This window comes from Nestor notabilis, unplaced genomic scaffold, assembly GCF_000696875.1.
Source record: "Nestor notabilis isolate BGI_N333 unplaced genomic scaffold, ASM69687v1 scaffold2484, whole genome shotgun sequence".
In the NCBI taxonomy this organism is placed as follows: Eukaryota; Metazoa; Chordata; class Aves; order Psittaciformes; family Psittacidae; genus Nestor; species Nestor notabilis.
Window position 1 is genome coordinate 118,835 of NW_009926042.1, and position 18,713 is coordinate 137,547.

General features: G+C 39.9%; 1 protein-coding gene across 1 annotated transcript in view; it reads left to right on the forward strand.

Moving 5' to 3' along the window:
• Nucleotides 1–11,120, forward strand: part of ADAM22 (ADAM metallopeptidase domain 22) — a 128,050-nt gene extending 116,930 nt beyond the window's left edge. The window contains exons 30-31 of the mRNA XM_010013330.1: nucleotides 9,040–9,163; nucleotides 10,308–11,120. Of these exons, the coding sequence (XP_010011632.1) occupies nucleotides 9,040–9,163; nucleotides 10,308–10,328 (145 nt within the window). The 3' untranslated portion in view covers nucleotides 10,329–11,120. The remainder of the gene's footprint in view (nucleotides 1–9,039; nucleotides 9,164–10,307) is intronic.
• The last annotated feature ends 7,593 nt before the right edge of the window (nucleotides 11,121–18,713 follow it).

An 18,713-nucleotide genomic window follows, 5' to 3' on the forward strand; every position in this document is an offset into this window, starting at 1 on the left:
AAGCTGGAAAGCATAAAGCACTCCTGAATCCTGATAAATAAGCAAGCTGAGGAAGCTACTTAGAAGCACTTGTGGCTGAGGGCGAGTACTTTCTGAGAGCTGTGGCTGTGCTTGCGCGGGGCGGGGAGGAGAAGTTCCAGAGCAAAAAAGGAGCAAAAGAAGTCGAAAAAGTGCTGCTGCTTTTGTTGTCAGCATGGTTTGAAATATGGTAGGGGCTGAACAACATGATCTGGCCCAACTTTTATTCACCTGAGCAATCCCTTGCGAGGCCTGTTCCCATGTGTGAGGTCATTTGAATCACTCTCATAAATAAGGGTGGTGAGAACTGGCCCAGAAATACCGAAAATAACATAAGGAGGAATTGTCTTTCTTTTTTAACTTGGTTACAATTTGTTTCCTATTTCAGAATGTGCTAATCTCTATTATATAAATATGATTATCACAAATAGTTGTTAAACTGTTGCCATTCTTACACAACAAAACCAGACTTTAAATTGGACCAGGGAGACACCTGTTTCTACATTACCCTTCTTTCTTAACGTGACAGAGGGGGAGAAATTTGCTAGTCTTGTTACTGGGAGCTAAGAAGAAACCAGTTCCAAAAAAAATTTCTTCTTCCTTGTTAATATTACTGTCAGATAATTAAACACTGTCTTTATTTCATAGTTTTCATGTAACTGAGTATGTAGCTCAGACTTTTGACCTAAAAAGTGTGGTTTTGGTATTAATCTTGCTTCTGTAAAGTACGAGATAACTCTGCAGCCCACCTCCATTTAAGCTTCTTGTGGTCCTACCAAATTAAATGATTGTTGAAAAATCAGAGGGTTATTTGCACGTAAGTGTAAAAATTGCCACTGTAGTGTCAAACAATTCAAGCCTTTTAACACACTGAGGCTAAAATTCATTCCTGTAGAAAGGGCCAAGCCAAAGTTTCTGTGCTCATTTGGCTATGATCTTGCAGTTTATTCTACATGGGTGCAAATGCGTGCCTTCATCAAGCAAACCTCAGGATTGGAGGTTTGCTCCAAAAGGGTCAAAATGCCCCTTCATCCTTATTCTGAGATCATGAGAGGAGTTAAAATCATGAGCTTAATGCTGGCCCTCTGCATAGGAGTGAATTTTACCCTTAAGACATTAAATGAATGATGTATCCTAAAAAGTTTCCAGGTTAATCAAAGATATGAGCCTTGTTGTAGGTCAGATTTTCTCATGCAGTTGTACACGTTGCCTAGTCCTCACCCAACATCCATACTGATTTATTTGCCATATTCACTTGCATTTTGGGGATGAAGACATCCTTGCTAAGCTTGTGCTGTGTGTTCTCAGATTTTCTATTCTTGTTCTTCTGCTTTCTCTGTTCCTTCCATTGCTTTCTGCAGGTATTTAAACCCATGGTTCAAAAGAGAATATAATGTAGCTAAGTGGGTAGAAGATGTGAATAAAAACACTGAAGGACCATACTTTAGGTATTTTGTAAATTAATTCTATATAATTTTTAAGAGCTGTTCCAGCATATACAAATATCTTGGGACTCCTACCTTGTATAAATCAATACAAGTTACTGTAGGTGCAAAGGGCCCCTCTTCTTTTGCTGCATTTTGATGTCTGTTTTTGGCTTCATGTGCAATTTACAATTCTTTTTCTGAATGTTTTAATGAAGCCATTGAAAAGGGTGTGTGTAGTGCATGCATTCCCACCATCATCTAGAGCTTGTAGCAGCTTTCTCATCATTTTATGCCAAGTAGTGTTTTATGGGCATGAGACATATTTATCACTAATAAAGTAGTATTAACTTAAATAGAATGTAATTTACTAAAGCAAGTGGTTTCATAATACACTGACTCTACCCACTGTCTTATATAGTGCATACTCAAATTTAAATGAAAAAAGAATAAAAAGTAGTGGTATTTTACCCTCAGCCTACAATGAAATAATTTATATATTGTAATTGGAAAACTAAATGTATGAGAATATACACTGTGCTCTATTTATCAAATCACTAATGAATCTGTTACAAGTGAGCGTAGGGTTCAACCAAAAATATCAGTTGTTTTTGAAAGGGGAAAGTGTGTATTATTTGATACATTCCAAGTTAAAGAGATGATGGGGCTGGCCTCCCTGATATATATGAAGCAGGAGACTGAGAACATTGCAGTAGATTCCCAAAAGAAACAATCCCACAGCTGAGACAGAAGTTTGCATCAGCAGAAAAAAATCAGCTAGCGTGGGAGAGAATGGGAGACAATTTATGACAAATAATATAAAATGTCCAGTGTGCATTTGGGAAAAAAAAACACATGATGGAGTTGTATCACAAGATGTTAATGAAACACTCCTATTCCAATAGTAACACTGGCAAATATTACATAGGGAGGGAATTTAGCAATTTTTAGATCTAAAAATGTCCCAAAGTCTTAAAAGAGCATGAAAATGTCACTTTTTAAACCATTTGTGTTTGCTTTCAAGAACTCTTAAATCACAAAGTAAGTTGCAGAAAGGCTTTCTGATGAACAAACAGGGCAAGTAAATAGGTAAATTTAAGCCTGTCAGTCCTGATCTCATTCCTGAACAAGGAGTGAAAACCCCAACACAAGAATCCAGGGCTTACAGGAAGTTGTGATTGTGCCAGCTAGCATTGGGCAGGTCTCTCTGTTGGTGCTCGGACATTCAGGCAGGGCAGTGTGAGTCTAATAGTGTTACCACTGCTGGTTTTACCATTGGGGTATAGGGTCCAGTTCTGATGTCTACAGTTCAACAGGTGTGTTCTAGAACCAGGGAGATTTAAGCTCTGAGATACCTTGGAAGGGAATGCAGGGCCTCAAGCTGTTCAGTTTAATGGAGCAGCTAAATGCTTACCTGATCATAAAATTCACATAGCTGCATATGGAGCAAAATCTTCGTGGGAAGTCCTTTAGACTAGCAGACCAAGACTGATAATGGCCAGAAGTCACTGGAAGGTGAAATTAGGCAATCTCACAGTGGAACTGAGGTGTGTTTTTTATTTGCAAACCTTTTCCTAAAAATACCCTCTTGAACTTTGTTGTTTGGGCAAGGCCATCTGTCACCCACCATAACCTAACCCCGTAGCTGTCTTTCAGGGTGTTTGTATCAGAAGCCCTCTGGTTGCAATAAGCATAATAACGAAATATGAAGATAGCACTAGTGTAAGTTATGTTATTTTAAATGGTTTAGTTAAACAGGTTTAAATTCCTTTGTGGATACTCTTGATTTGCTTTTCATCTTTTAATATCAGTATATCTTGATTTAGTAACTAGATTAAATTGGTGGAGTGTACCCTGCCTCTGAGGGCTTTCGGCTTTTGCACTGAATGAGTCACATTTCTAATTGTATTTGAGATAAACAAAGTGTTTTTTGCATGTAGATGAAGATTTAGCTGACCCATGTGAATTTTAAGGGCTATATATCAGCAGAGATGAAACATAAATTAAAAATTTTACACCATAGAAACTTTCTAATCACTGCCTGCAGCAGTAGCTTTAGAAATGAGAAAGAAACCAGAATAAATTTAGAAACCTGTATGTCCTAATTAATTGAGGTAACCGTGGGGAAGTGTTCTGCAGGCACATTTATGGAAGGCAAAGGATCTAATCTTCTCCTGGGATGAGTTGCCGTGGGCTTAAAAGAGGTTGAACTGAACAGTTTCTCCCCAAAATTCAGGTACCACTTTGGTTAATCTGTCATGGACAGGAAAATACTGTTCCTAAGAATGGTGTGTCTGAACATCATACGGAGGGTTTTTGAAGTGATTCACAAACAAAACAAAACGAATCCTGTTTGATAAACCCAGGCTGAAGTCAGACTGCAGCTGTTACTACGTTTTAAGAATCATAGCCAAGGACAAGACATTCACACGAGATAATTAGCTGAGTAGTATTTTTATTGCTAATGTTCTTTGATTTCTCTGTTCTTTTCAAGACATCCTGAAAGTAGCTCTGCTGTTTTGGTTGTCTCCCTGTAGTTTTAAGAATAATGTGTTGATGACTGGTGCTGTTGCAGGTAGACTTGAAGTAGAATCGAGAAAAAAGACAAAAACACTTCCTACAATTCCTGGGAACATTGCAGTTTTTTAGAAAATAGAGATATTAGTCATCACAAAGACTTTCTCCATCAGCTTAAAAAAAAATCTGTATAAACCAAACCTTGTCTCTCTGACACCTGGTGTCCTAGTTATATTCTTTTTGTCTACAAATCTAATGGGTATTTCTATATAATTACTTTTTATTAATGATAGTAATAACAGTAGCTGGTGTCTCTGGTGCCAAAAGGCTCCCAGCTGTGGGATTTCCTTCTGTAAAAAAAAATGAGATCTGTAAAGAAAAATCTCATTTTCCTGCTCAAAGTTGAGGCTGGATTTTAATTTTACATGCCAGGCCATGGCTGCATAACCCCAGCAATAAACCCAGGCAGGAAGCCTTGCCCTGATTTCAGCTTTGCTGCAAGGGGCGCTATTCTACTAGTGTGATTCTACTGCTTATTTTTGTTACTGCCAATTACAGTGGCTGCTGCACAGACTGACCTTATGAAATATGGTTATGGATTACTTGAAATCCTTACTGAATCTTGAACGACTCAGGAACCATGATTGTATCAGAAAATAATCTGTCAAAATCCCAAAATGCGGTATTTCCATAGGCAGTTATAGACAAAAAAGACTAGAAGGCACCTTCTGAAGCACTGAGCTGCCTACATTTGATTTAATGCAAATATTTACAGAAACTTAGATTCCGTAGGAGTTCAGTATAAAACCAGTTTACAAAGAAAATAGTTTTTTTAGGTGGAGACCCAGGACACATACACAGAAGGAAAATGGCAGTCCCGTATCAGAAGGGCACTGGTGGTGGACATGGAAGGCAGGAAACAACAGGCTATAATTTCCTCCTGTTTTTAATGTGCCTTGGTCTTCTTGCCATCTTCTTCCTCTATTTCTTGTCAGCTGATCATCAGCCAGAGCTGGCTCTGCTGCTCTGCCAGGTCTGTTGCCTTCTTCTGTGAGCATCCTGCTGGGGCCAGAGCTGTGACCAGCCATTAGCTCCCTGGTTCTCCCTGAGGCACCTTTAGACTGTGCTTAAAGAAAAACAAGTTTTCCCCATTACAACCAAAGCAAAACATTTGCCTTATTGGCAGACAATGGAAATAGTGTCTATTGATGTCAAAAAGATCAGGATTTCATTTCAAGAGTTAGGGAGAAGAATTCAGTAGAACATGTGAATGCTTGCTTCTGGGGCCTTGCTGTGCTGTGCTTAAAGTGGATGGCTCAGGCCACAGCCTTTGCCTCTTCTGCAGCCCCCCAGGAGCTGAGCCTCCCCTCTGATGCTGCACTTTCTGAGGAAATCTGCACATCTCTGGTTTTTAAAAGGAATGGCATTTAAAATGTTAAAATGCTTCGCCACATCTAACTTACAGATCCCAACTTCCTAATGTAGGATAATTTAGGCTGATGATGTCCTACAAAGAACTGAACCGATGGCAACAAAGGATAAGGTTAGGTTGATAGTATTCACATTTGGGCTTGAAATGCTTTCATCAGGTTGAATGTTAATTGAATTCCATTAGATTATTTCAGTCTGCAAAACAGAATCAAGCATAGCTTGAGAGCAGTTCAGATCTGTCAGGGCCACCTGCCTTGAGTACAGCTAAAATGACATTTGAAGTCACAACATGTTCAGTTGTGTGACCAGGTTATGCATTTCACACCATCTCCTGTGGGCCAGCACTCTCCCTGTTTAGGTGAGGAGACCAAGCAGGCAGGCTCCTGGGTGCAGGACAGTGCATGCAGATGTGTTCTCCCACTGCCACACTGTTTTGTTGTGGGTCACAGCGTGGTCTTCCCACACTCCTAGTTTCAACTTCCAGGACAGAAGATGGACATGAAGTGGCCACTACATCTTGCTTTGTGGTCAGAAATAAGACTTCTTGCAGCGTGTTGAGGTGCATGGCTTCATTTGGGGTTGGCAGTGAAATTGCTGAACCTCTGTTGTGCCATGTATGGGGCAGAACAAAGTTTTAGTTTGTCGTATAGATTTCAGCTAGAAGCAACGTTTGGCATGAAAGCTAGTGGATTTGATAGCAGGAGAACTATAACCCCAGTGAAAGCTTAAATGGATCCCACCCTTGACCAAACTGCAAAGTTTTGCCTCCCTTTAACCCCAGCATTACCTGCAAGTGTCCCTGAATGCTGTCCCTTTTCCATCCTGTAAATGAGAAAGGTCATTTCTGGCTCTTTCTCATTTAAAGTATATGTAAATCTGGGATACACAGCACATACACGATTGCAGGGCATAACCTGAAAGGTGATGAAAACCACCTCAAGCAACTACGCTTACCACAGGTCTGTGATCTCAGTAGTGATATGTTTTCACAGTCTCAGTAGATGGCACTAAAGATGACAAAAAACAGCCCGTAACTGTGTAGCAGAAATAAGTGGCAAGGCCCTGTGAGGGGAGGGCAAGGTCATTTCTGTAAGTGTGCAACTGCATTCTTGTTGTATTTGGCTGTAGCTTTGCATGTGTAGGTGAGCAGCAATGTGCCTATCAGTTAGGTATGCAAACCATAGTTGAGCAGGCAATGCGAAGGGAGGTTGAGAAAAAGGAAATGTAGGCAATTACACTGGAGGTTCTGGGCTTCAAAATCTTTTGAGAAGGCAACATGTGTTTGAGTTACAGTGCAAAGCTTCCTAGCTAAAGGCTCAGTTAGGGATCCTGGTCAGAGGACTTTGTGTCGGGAAAATATTCAAGATGCCACATCCTTGTGGGGTATTGCTGCTTCCAGGATCACCTGCTCAGGCTGATGGACAGGTACATTGGCCATGGCTTTCCTTCTCATCATGGCCTTTTCTTGTGGTGCCTAAAATAAACCCCCATGGGAAGAGCCTGTGGTCTGCCGGAGGCAATCTTGTGCCTGGCTGTAGCACAAGGGATGGAAAATGCCTTCATTCTTTGTGCCACCTTCTGGCTATCATACACATACAAACAGGTTTCTGATAGGGCTTGCCAAGTCAGATCTAACCCCCACAGTGTTCCTTGCTTCTAATCTCCAGGTGCATTGTTCTAAATTTAAACATGAAGATTTTAAATTCTGCTGCAGCTGTGGGACAAAATTAATGAATAATTGGATTACTGATAATATGTAAAATCTGCTCCTCTTACCTTGCTCCCTTCGTCTTCCCCCTATTTTTTTTCCTTCTAGATCCACTAATAGTTTATTAGTGATCCTTATCAGTCCCAAGTGTGGGCAGAGATGAGAGCACTTGTACAGGTAGTGAACAGCAGGGCACTGTTGAGAACCTTTCCCTGGATTTGTTATTTGTTTGTTTTAAATAACCTGTTTTCTTGCACATGCAGTTTGGTGCCCAGGTCTGTGATGCTGGACATCTGAAAACCTTGTTTTACAATGCAGTAGCTGTTCGAAATTTTCTTCCTGAAAACATTCATGTGTGTCCAATTCATCTTAATGGGTGATCAAAGTGCATGTGCTCAAGATGTGCTCTTCCGTGTTTGGGTAATTGTAGCAACCGTAATTTTTAAAGTGCTGTTGAACTTAAGGGTTACCTACCATATGAGGCATTAGAGCATTGTGAGCTAGGTTAGAGAGCTCTCACCATATGATTTCCATTGACACCTTGTTGCTTGTGGCTACCATTAATCATTGTCTGTATGGGAGATGAGACTGTGCAGTTTTAGGGAGCTAGACACAACAAAATGATATACTAGTCCAAAATAAAAGAATAATTATTTAAAGGTAAATACATTCCACTTAATAATAGAGACACAGAACATTTTCCAGGCACAAAAGAGTCCCTGCCTTGTCTGTAATCCTCTGTAGATGGAAGGACCTGATCATTTAAATCCCAATGCCAGGGATGTGGGACTGTGCCAAGGGTGGCTCCTGTGGCTCCTTGGTATCAGTAATGCATTTGTGGGGCTTGGAAGACTTGTCTGTAGAAATTGAGGGAAACCTTCCGTCTTCAGGGGTGCATTAAGGTCAGAAGGTAGAGGTAGCAGTGCTCAGGGAGGGTCTGGGGGATATGCCTGCATGTGTGGGAGGCCTCCTTTGAAAAATGCCCTCAGTCTACAAAACAGAACTAGAAGGCCAGGGTAGCTCAGTTTTTCTACTTTGAGGCTTTTTTTCCCTTTTATTTTGCCCAGGTTTAGAGCCTGATAGGAGCCTCTCAAGTGGGAAAAGTGCAGAATCTCAAAACAGAAGCATAAGAGTTTTTCTTGGGTATAAAATTTCAGTCAATAATGTGCTGCTGCCTTATTGACATGAAAAGAATGCCTTTCATGTGATACAAACATTTACTTGCTCCTGCTTACTCTACTCACCTTGTACAGAAATGCTGATTGCCATTGACTAATCAGTCCATTTTTGTATATTCTCATCAGACTCTTTCTTTGGCTGGAACAATATGCACTGTATGATGCTTGCATGTACAATAATCTGTTATTAGCACTTTGTATATGCCTTTGTTACTTCACAACTAACAGTTTGGCCTCTGAGTGCATGCATTTGTGTAAATGTGTTATAAAATAGTAGATTTATTTGTATCAATATAGGAGATGTGTAAGATATACATAAAGACACTAATAATTGCCATTTAGTCACTGGCAGAAGACGTTCAGATTGTATTTCTACAATTACTGTTTCTATTTAGGCTTCACAGTGCCATGTCTATCTTTTAGTTCCTTATTTATTCAATTGCAGATTTTGTTTGTTAATTTTATAATGATTAATTACAGTACCATATAAAACATTTTAAGAAACTGGTTTTGTTATGCAATACAATTCTAATACAAAGTAGGAAATTTGATTTTTTCTTCCAGTGCTCTTGAAAGCTATAAATACCCTTATTTGTATTATGAAATTATTAGACTACTGATCAAACAACTTTATCCCCCCAATATTGACCTAATAATAAGATATATACTTGGTTCTGAACCAAGCTTCAGAGTAATGGCAGTTGCTGTTGCAGTGCTAGGACCCGAAGACACCACATTTATTTTGTGTGTTTCAACATCTCAGGACACTGTCTCCTGCAAAGTCTCCATCTTCGTCCACTGGATCTATTGCTTCCAGCAGAAAATACCCTTACCCAATGCCACCTCTCCCTGACGAGGAGAAAAAAGCCAACAGGCAAAGTGCCAGGGTACGTGTCCCTCTTCTCTGTGCATTTTGTCAGTGACTTAACTTACTGGTAGTTTTTCAGAAAGAAAGTATGGCAGATCAGCATCTTTGACTGACAGTGAGAGCAGGAGTGGCATTTCTTTCTCACCTCTAACTCCAGAGGCTGCTGAAGGCTGAGCCTCTGGCAGTGATTAGGGCAGCCTCAGTGGCTGTATTTACAGATACCTGTTGAGGCTGCTGTTAAATGTGCCCTGAAGCCCAGATTTCACTAGTTTTGTTATTTCAAGCAGAGTGTGCCTGGGGCAGCCCTGGAGCAGGCGATGCTTCTGGCTCCCCTCCCTTACCCCTCCTGGGGGGGCTGATGCTGCCAGCAACTCTCATTCGAGCTGGGGGATAGCTACCTTCCGCCTTTATGGAAAGGTGTCAAAGTTCCAGTTAAGGAGGATTTGGACGGCTTGCATCAATCCATTGCAGACTTGGAGGGGCTTTGCTGCTTTTTGACCTTAGTCCACTATAGCTGCCCAGGGTGAGCAGAAACCACTGGAATATGCGGTGGATAGTGATGCTCCATACAGAGGGATTTCCAGTGGCTGCCAAAAGGCAGCACTAATTGTTGCTTCCTTTGTGTCAATTCAGATACAGCAGATACTTGAATAAGCAACTCCCCCCCTCTCCATCCCTGAAATTTACTTTAGGGCCTTTACTTGTGATAGCTTTAGTTCATGTTTCTGATGCAGACAAGATTCACATCACTGCTCTGTTTTTTTTGTAAAGAAAAATGGAGTCTGCCGGGGGAATCTGCAAGCTGCTACCCCCATTCCTGTTTTGGGCACTCTCTGAGAGTGGGAGATTCTCTCTACACTAATATTAGTTAGCGTAACTGTAGCGTAAAAGCTGTCTAGTAAAATTTGATGTTACAACGAGATTTTTCCTTCAAAATTTGTCCTCCCAGCTGTGGACATTTACTGTGCCAAATGTAAGTCATGCCGAAATGCTGAGATGACTTTGTGGTCTGAACAGATACCCACCAGAGGCTGGGAGCATAGCCTTGGTGACCCAAATGATGTAGATGCAGTTCCCCAAACAAGCTTCTCACAGTGTTTGGGTAAGAGCCTGGTTTATCTTGGTGTTCAGTGTGTGTTTGTATTCCTTTTCCCCCTCTCCAGCTATGGGAGACGTCCATTTAGCTGCACTGTTCTGGGGTGACATCAGAACTGTTTACTTCGAATTTTATAGAAACTCAGCATCACTGAGTCATTGCACATTCATCTGCTCTTCAGTCAATTCGAAAGATCAACAGAGATGCCTGTGATCACAGTGAGAACCTCCTCTCATCTGGAAGGGAAAAAAGCCGCTTTTTAATTTTTATTTCTTTCCTTTTTGTTGACTGGTATTTTATGGATTTGGTGAACAACCAAAATCAGAACAATTAACAGGGGATAATAGCCCAGATGTGACAAGGCTATTCCGCAGGATGACAGATCCGCTTACCTAGAATGCCAACTGCAGTCTGTGTGCCAGCCCTGCCTAAGAGAGACTTTTCTCTGGTTTATTTCAGTCCTGAGTCAGACCACGGTGGAGCCAGGAACCTCCTGGAGAGCCCAGCCGATGTAAACTTGTACGCTGTATGCATGAACCTTGTGTTCTTTACTTTCCACATGTAAGGGATAAACAACATACTGTAGTAGAAATTAGCATGCAGGAATAAGAAATAATAGGATTTTTTTGTGACAGGATTTCAAGCTTTGAAAGGCAACTATTTGACGCAAACGTCAAACAAACAAGGATTATATCTTTTTTTTTCTACTTTACATGTTTATAATCTCCGTATACAGATTGTATATATGTCAACATTTGATAATGTCAAAAATAGCTGTTATATACATAAGTGTATTTTGCCAAATGCCTAAAGAAAAAGTCATGACTAACATCATCACACTTCAGATTTTCTAATATTACAAGCAGACATCTTTGGAAATTCAGAAAGTACAGAACTGTAACCCTGTGTCTCTCAGAAACTGGTGTTTGACCAAAATCTACGCTATCTTTTCAGTATCTTATACTGTCTTGACAATCTCAATTGTATGGTAGACTGCAGAAACCAGTACAGCAGCACTTGGTCTTAAATCATCGTAAGAGGAACCACCCAAAATCCGTGTTTCACTGAGATGACCAGTGTATGTCTCACAGGTGTAAGCAAGGCTGATTTGGCAGACAGCAGAGACAGAGTCTTTAGTGTGCAGTCCAAACTTACTGTATGTTTGGGAATACTTCTAAGTAGTCAATTCAGGATGTGATGATGTGAAGTCCTTCTGGTGAGAGTCACTGTGTATTTTTAATAGAGAATTTCAGACACTGTTTTAGATGGCGAGGTGTAGCTTATGAGAAGCAAAGTATTTCACTGCACTAGATAATAACAGTGCTGGGCAAGTGGCCAGTTTCATTGCTGTCTTTTATTTGTTACTGGAATCGCCTTTACCTTGTGCTTGAAAGCTATGCTCGCTGCCCATGAAGCCCCCTTGATAAATTTGGGGGGCATTAAACTGAGTACATGTGAGTTTAGCCAGAAAAAATGGGGTGGGGGGAACAAATCCTTTACCATGGAGATTTTAATCTTGTGTATAAGTGGATGGTTAGATTTCCAACACCCTAAAGAGACTTCTAAAGGTTGTTGTAAAACAAATGTCCTTTGATGGGGAATTTTCAGTCAGTAAGAAACTGGACCATGTTGATCAGTTTATAATTCTCCAGCTTTCCAAAATTGACTAATTCTTTGCTTCAGGTAGTACCACTGCAGAACAAAACACACAATTCTGTGTGGTGCCATTGCATACCTTGCCCAACAGCTGTATGATCAATTAGATGTTACTATAATGGGAACATCGAGGGTGTTTCTGAATCTTCTACCTCTTTCATGTGTTTCCTTTAATAAGTGAACCCAACACTTGCAGCCTTTTAATATATTTTTTTAACTTTTAAGTCTCTCAACAAAGTCATATATATGTAAGATTAAATTAAGAAATGTTTAAAGATGTCAGCAACTGTAAAGTATGTAAGATTTTTAAAAGCACTATATTTTATGATTAGGCTGTACGTTGGATTATGACAAAATATTGGCCTTGGCATTCAAATGATTTTCCTTCACAGTTGACAGGTTCTGGTAAGTATTTTGGAGAAAGACAAGTATGAGTGAGCGCAAGTGGATGCAGACAGACCACCTGGAAGGAGCCAGTCAGTTGTAACTGCTTTAGGAAAAGATTCTGCACTTTTGTAGGGAGTAAATATCCATCAGCACTGAAGAATATTTTTCGCAAAGATTTACTTTGATCGTAGGTAACTAACTGGGTTACAGATAGTTGGTAGCATGTAGCTCATGAAATTAGGGCCTGAGCCGCAATCACTTGAAATCAGTGTGTCTTTTACTGATTTCACTGGACTTTTTGAGCAGGACCCTCAAGGAGTTCACCCACAGTAGGACATTATGCTATGCCAACAGCCGTTCTATTACTCTGTCATCTGGAAGCTGTCTTCTCTCCTATGTTAGTATCTTGTCTTCAGTAACTGGACTCTTCATCATGTGCCTTTTATGGTATTTTGTTTGAATACAAACTGGCATGTAATTTTGAATAATCCTGTTAGATTTCTGTGCATACTGTATGTTTACCACTGTTTACTCTTCCCTTTCCATTTTGCCTTATCAAGAAGCAGCAAGATTTGACAGACAGAACTGGATACAACATACTGTCTCTTTGTGTAATGTTCATAGCTTCTCGGTTTGCAAACAAATGGCTCTCCTGACTGTATTTGCAATGTAGTATGTAGTTTAGATTCCCTCTTGTTTAGGTATAATTCATTTGTAGCATATAATGGTCCAGTTATGTGTGTCGTGTAACTTTTAACAGCTAGTTTAAGACTTGGAGATATGTAGTGACTGGAAGTCTAGTTATGAGCACTAAGTTTAAGTTAAATAAATACTGACTTTCACTTTGATGGTCTAGAGCGAGAACATCACAGGACTTGGGTGCTTGCAGACTTCTGCAGGAAATTTTGCATCAGGTTGGTAACGTGGAGACATTGTCGTTGCACAAAACCTGAACTGGCAGGGCTGTGTGGGCCTCCAAAGCTCACAGAGTGGAGGCTGAAGAGAGAAGTCTTTGGCTTACATTCTGTGGTTTTCTACTCTAAAACTTAGTGTGTTGGAAAGCTGCCAGATTAATAAGCTTGAAGATTGCAAGTATTTTTATCCACTGTAGTTATCCACTTGCAATAGCAATAGAAATTTTCGCATAATACCTCATCCAGTCTAAAATATCAGAGTACTTGTATTGTCAGTAAGATAGCTCAGTCACTTTGACTCATTGAGACTCATGCTTTTACTTTGTTTTTATTTTGATTTTAATAAATGAACTAGTTATTGCTAGCTATGCTGTAGATGCCTGTTGAAGTGGGAACGTTACCAGGTCTTCTCAAATGGAAATAATTGTCCACATGAGCATAGGACCTGCAGGATGAGCTGTACTTAAGTTAGTGTTATGTATTTCAACGTGGGAGAAGAATCTTGTGTAATTTAAAATAAAATTAGTATGACTAACTGATGGAGACTGGAAAATAGAGATTGTATCCAAATAATAATGCTGCACAATCATGCCACGGATTAACAAGTAAAAATTTACTTGCTAATTCTGTATTTTTTGAAACAAGAACTTCAGTAATCTATACTATAGACTTTTGGTAAATATACTCAGGCAATATACCAGAAATGGTTGTGATTGATAATTTACACATAGTTTTGTTACATTTAAATAAGTAGTTTTAAGGAGGTCGTTAAATTTATACAGCCTATCTTTGCTTAAGTTGTGAACTTAAGTCACTACCTGCCAGTTACCTGGTAAGTGTGACTTGACTTTGAAGATAGCTACTTCCAAATGCTTTAGAATTCCTGATTTATGACATATTGAACCTGCTAAGCTGATGAACTCACTAGGTAATGAGTGTGCTAATGAACAAATGGGCCTTTGAGCTATAGCCTGAATTAAAATCAGAAAGGAAGTGTGTCAGTAGCTAGTGTACTGAAGTTCTTTAACCTGAATTCCTGTTGCTGGTTTTAAATGAACCAAGTGGTCTTGTCAACACAAATGTGACAACAGCTTTCAAGACCAGAGCTAAGAATGGGTATGTAGACTATTATAGGCATGCCTATACTACAAATTCAAAGTTTTAGTTATTACGCTTATGAATTCATTAATAAATAGGAGAGGATGTAATGTGAAAGAATGATGAGACTCCATTATCTTCTAGGATAGCAGGTTAGCAATGAGGGCTTGCTTTGTCCTTGAATTCCATACCTAGCTGTGGTAAGCAAAATTACCACACTCCAGTGTAAAGCTCCTGTTCTCTTCTCTTCCTTTCCACTACTACCAAAAAGCATTTCCACAAATGACAATTACAACCACTAATAGCCTCTTGTGTTAGTTGGCTAAGATCAAAAAGCTGCTAAATTAGTTATCACCTTTCCCCACAATGTCCTGGATAAGGTTGTTCTAGTGCTGTTAATGCATCTTTTGTTCTTGCTACAGTGGAGGTGATGGAGCCTCGTGTCTTGTGCATTTTGCACTGGTATGCTCGTATTGGCTGGGGTAGAGTTAATTTTTCTTTACAGTAGCTGGTATGGGGCTAGTTTTTGTATTTGTGCTGAAAACAATGTTGGTAACACAGGTATGTTTTAGTTCTTACTGACTGAAGGTCTTTTCTGCTTCTCACCCCACCCCAACAGCAAGTAGGCTGGGGGTGCACAAGAGGTTGGGAGGGAACACAGCCAGGACAGCTGACCCCAACTGGCCCAAGGGATATCCCATACCATCATGCTCAGCGTCATGCTCAGCAATAAAACAAGAGGGAAGGTTGGCAGGGGGAGGCTGCTGCCGGCTAAGTGGCTGGGCTTCACTTGTTTGGTGGTGAGAAATTGTTTTGATTTGCATCACTTGTCTTTCTTAGGTTTTATGTATCTTTGTTATTTCCCTTTTCATTACAATATATTATTATTACTATTATCATTATTTTATTTCTATTATTAAACTGTTCTTCTCTCAACCCGTGATTTTTCTCACTTTTACCCTTCCAATTCTCTTCCCCCATCCTGCCGGTGAAGGGGGAGTGAACGATGTGTGGTGGTGCTTAGTTGCCATCTGGGGTTAAACCATGAGAAGGGGTAAAACCATTTTGTGGCTCAGCCATCTTGTGCCTTTCTCACCATCTGGGACTGGTGAAGGCTAAGCTTCTTTAAACACCCAGTCTGTGAACTCAAAAGTTGTGCTGTGTTCTGTTTCTCTTGCTCTGAGTCTAAAGATCATCTGTTTCTTTCTCTAAGTTATTTGAGTATATGCATCACTAGCAGACTGTTTGGGCACAATGTGAGGTTATTTACCTCATTTTTTAAGAGCTTGAGAATTCTGGTCTTCTCAGAAGCCATTTTTTTTCCCAGAATGGATTATTCATCAGACTGCTGAGCTGATAACCCACTATTTGCATGGTTTCCAAACCATAATGACATTTATCAGCAATATGGGATTTGACTTTAATCAAATTTCCTGAAGACCAATATGAGTAAACTGCACATATGTACAGCTTGTGATCTTGTAACCGCCTGGTGAGGGAACATTCCTGTGTGCACATGCCTGTTATCCTAGTAGAGCAGGAAACAAGGAAATGGTGAAACTGATTTGTGCAGACATAGCTGCAATACAGAGAGGACTCTTTCAAGTGTAGTTTCATCAGAAACAGGAGAGGAACTAATAGTTTCTAACAGTCACCTATGCTAAAAAACTCCATTGACCTGAGTATTTTCCAAGGCAGCTTATGCAAAATATTTCTGGTGCCTGAAGTATGGATGCTGATGGCAACTACAGCTTTATTAACAGTAACTCATACACCCAGCTTGTGCTATCTTGTCATTCCACAAGTTTTCTGCAACTGTTTGAAGAAGCACTTCTACAGGTAACATTCATGTGTTATCTCAACCAAAACAAGCACTAAAAATAAGTGCAGAACACAGAAATGTGGTCCTTTGCTCACACTGAAGAAACTTCAGAATTGGCTCACCTAGCCAGGTGTGGCTGGTTTAGTTCTCTAAAATCCCATCTACACCTGTTTCAAGATCACTTCAGCTAAGCCAGTTTTAAACTCTTCAAGAACTGCTACTTAGGCCATTGTTGCAATATAACTCAAAGTGAGGTAAGGAAGATTGGGGAAAAGCAGCACAGAGCAGTTAAAAAGAAACACATTCTCTAAGGGAGAAGCATGAGAGTCTGTCTTACACTATTTTTAATTACTAGAGCATAAAATGTCAAAGCAACAAGCTTTTGCCTATTTTTTTTTTTTTTGTTTCTGTATTCCTCTGAATAAAAAAATGAAGTTTGGGTTAAAACCAATCATAACACGAGGCCTTAAGACCTTCTATATTCTAACTTTAGCATGGAGAGTCTATTTTTACAACCACATTAGAAATTCTGTGTGTAGGCCTGACTGACCTTGTACATCTAGGTACATCAGCTGCTTGGTGTGAGCAGCTGATCATGCGATGTTGTAAGGCTCTGTAGAACAGCAGATGCTGATTGCTTTTGATTATTGGTACAAGGACTCCTGCTCACTGCCTGTGTAGAGATTCCATGTATTTTATGCTTGGAAATACAGTCCAGAACATACTCAAACTGTGAATATATAACCTGATTTTTCTTTCCTTAAGGATAAATATATATATGAAAATAGGTAGTGTTTTATATAGAATACAGTACATATTTTTATTGTTGCATAAATGCAGAATATTTTTTTCAGAGTAGCAAAGCATTACAGAATTTTTAATCTGCTAGAGAAAACACTATATGAGCAGTTCTTTCAGCAAAGCTTTCAGGGCAGTATATATCCATTGCCTCTGCCAGCTTCATTTTGTGCTGATGTTTAACTTGGGCATTGCTGTAAAAAGAAAACAAATTATTTTTTCACTCGTACTAGCCCTCACTGATTGGTAAAACGCTGAGAGAGGTGATGAGAATCTTGTTTCACCACTGGGGCTGGCTCCTATTGGCAAAAATAACCAACCTACATCGTATTGTTGTCTTTGCTCGTTAAAAAATCCTTAAAAAATCATACCTGATATAGTAGAAACATAAGATTTTGACAAATACCAAAATGAAGCATTGCAATTTACAACTTTCTAGCTTTGAGTGTGGTATTTTTGTCGTCAAACATGACAGGCATTGGGCTATTGAAGTGAATGAATCTGGCTTTCATGTAGCTAACCAAAACGTTGCTTTTTATAAAATCAAATCATTGTAATTCGGGGTTCTAAATTCCTGCTCACTTTTAATAACAGCATCACGGTATCCACTTCCATAAGAGTATTTAATACAAATGCCTGTGGTTTTCAATGTTACTGACATACTGTAACACCAGTAAAATGACTTTCAATGACAAAGAAAGACTGTTGTGTGTACTTTGTTCTCATTAAGTCCTTACATTTTAGCACTTCCTGCTTTACAGGTCTCTGTAAGAGAAAAAAGATGCTGCATGCATGGGGGGACGGAAAAAAAGTCTACTGGCTAATAACAGAATACAGATGTTATTTTTCATTTCAGGGTTGAAAATGATCATGTGAGCTTCTCAGTCTTTGTTTTAGGGTCCTGCTGGTCTCAAGGCAGATCTACAGTTACTGTTCCTCAGGTTTGCATGTCTGAGGGCAACCTAGAAAGAATATCAACATTGTAAACTACACCCAGTTTGCACAAAGGTCAGGAGCAGCCACCCCACATGGTATTGTTATTGTGTAAACATCCTTCCCAGTGTGCCCTGTGGGAAAGAGAAACCCTTGGTTCAAAGTTACAGATAACTATTTCCCTAAAGCAGGTAACCAGCATATTCTAATTGTCCATAGAATCTACTCTTAATAGGGAAGCTTTTTTTGTTTTGCTAGGTGACAGAAAATTCTGTTGTCACTCCTTAGCAAAAAAAAAGTGCAGACCAAAGAAAATCAGCTTAATAAATGAAAAACGGTGTGTGTGTGGGGAAGCCATGCAGACACTCACTCACCACCTCCCAGCCCCAGAGTAATGCACAACCAGTCCTCACGCAACAGCTGCTTTGGAGAGACCTACCCCTGCCCAAAGTTTAGTGCTGAGCACAACTTTACATGGTGTGGAATATCCCTTTGGTCACTCACATCAGCTGTCCTCACCCTGTTCCCTCCCAGCCTCTTGCCCACCCTCAGCCTGCTCACCATGGTCACAGAGTAAGAAACTGAGAAGACCCTGATGCTGTGCAAGCGCTGCTCAGCAACAGCTGAACCCCTGGTGTGTTATCCCTGCTGCTTTAGTAACACATCTAAAGCACAGCAGCCTATGGGCTGATGTAAAGAAAATTAACTCCATTCCAGATAAATCCAGTACAGGACCAGAAACGCAAATGGGTAAAATGAAAGTTTTGTCGGTAAAAAGCATTTCAGTAAAGATGTCTCATAATTTTTAGGGCAAAGTTAACAGTGTAAGGATGAATACTGTATTTATGCAAAATCGCCTAATCAA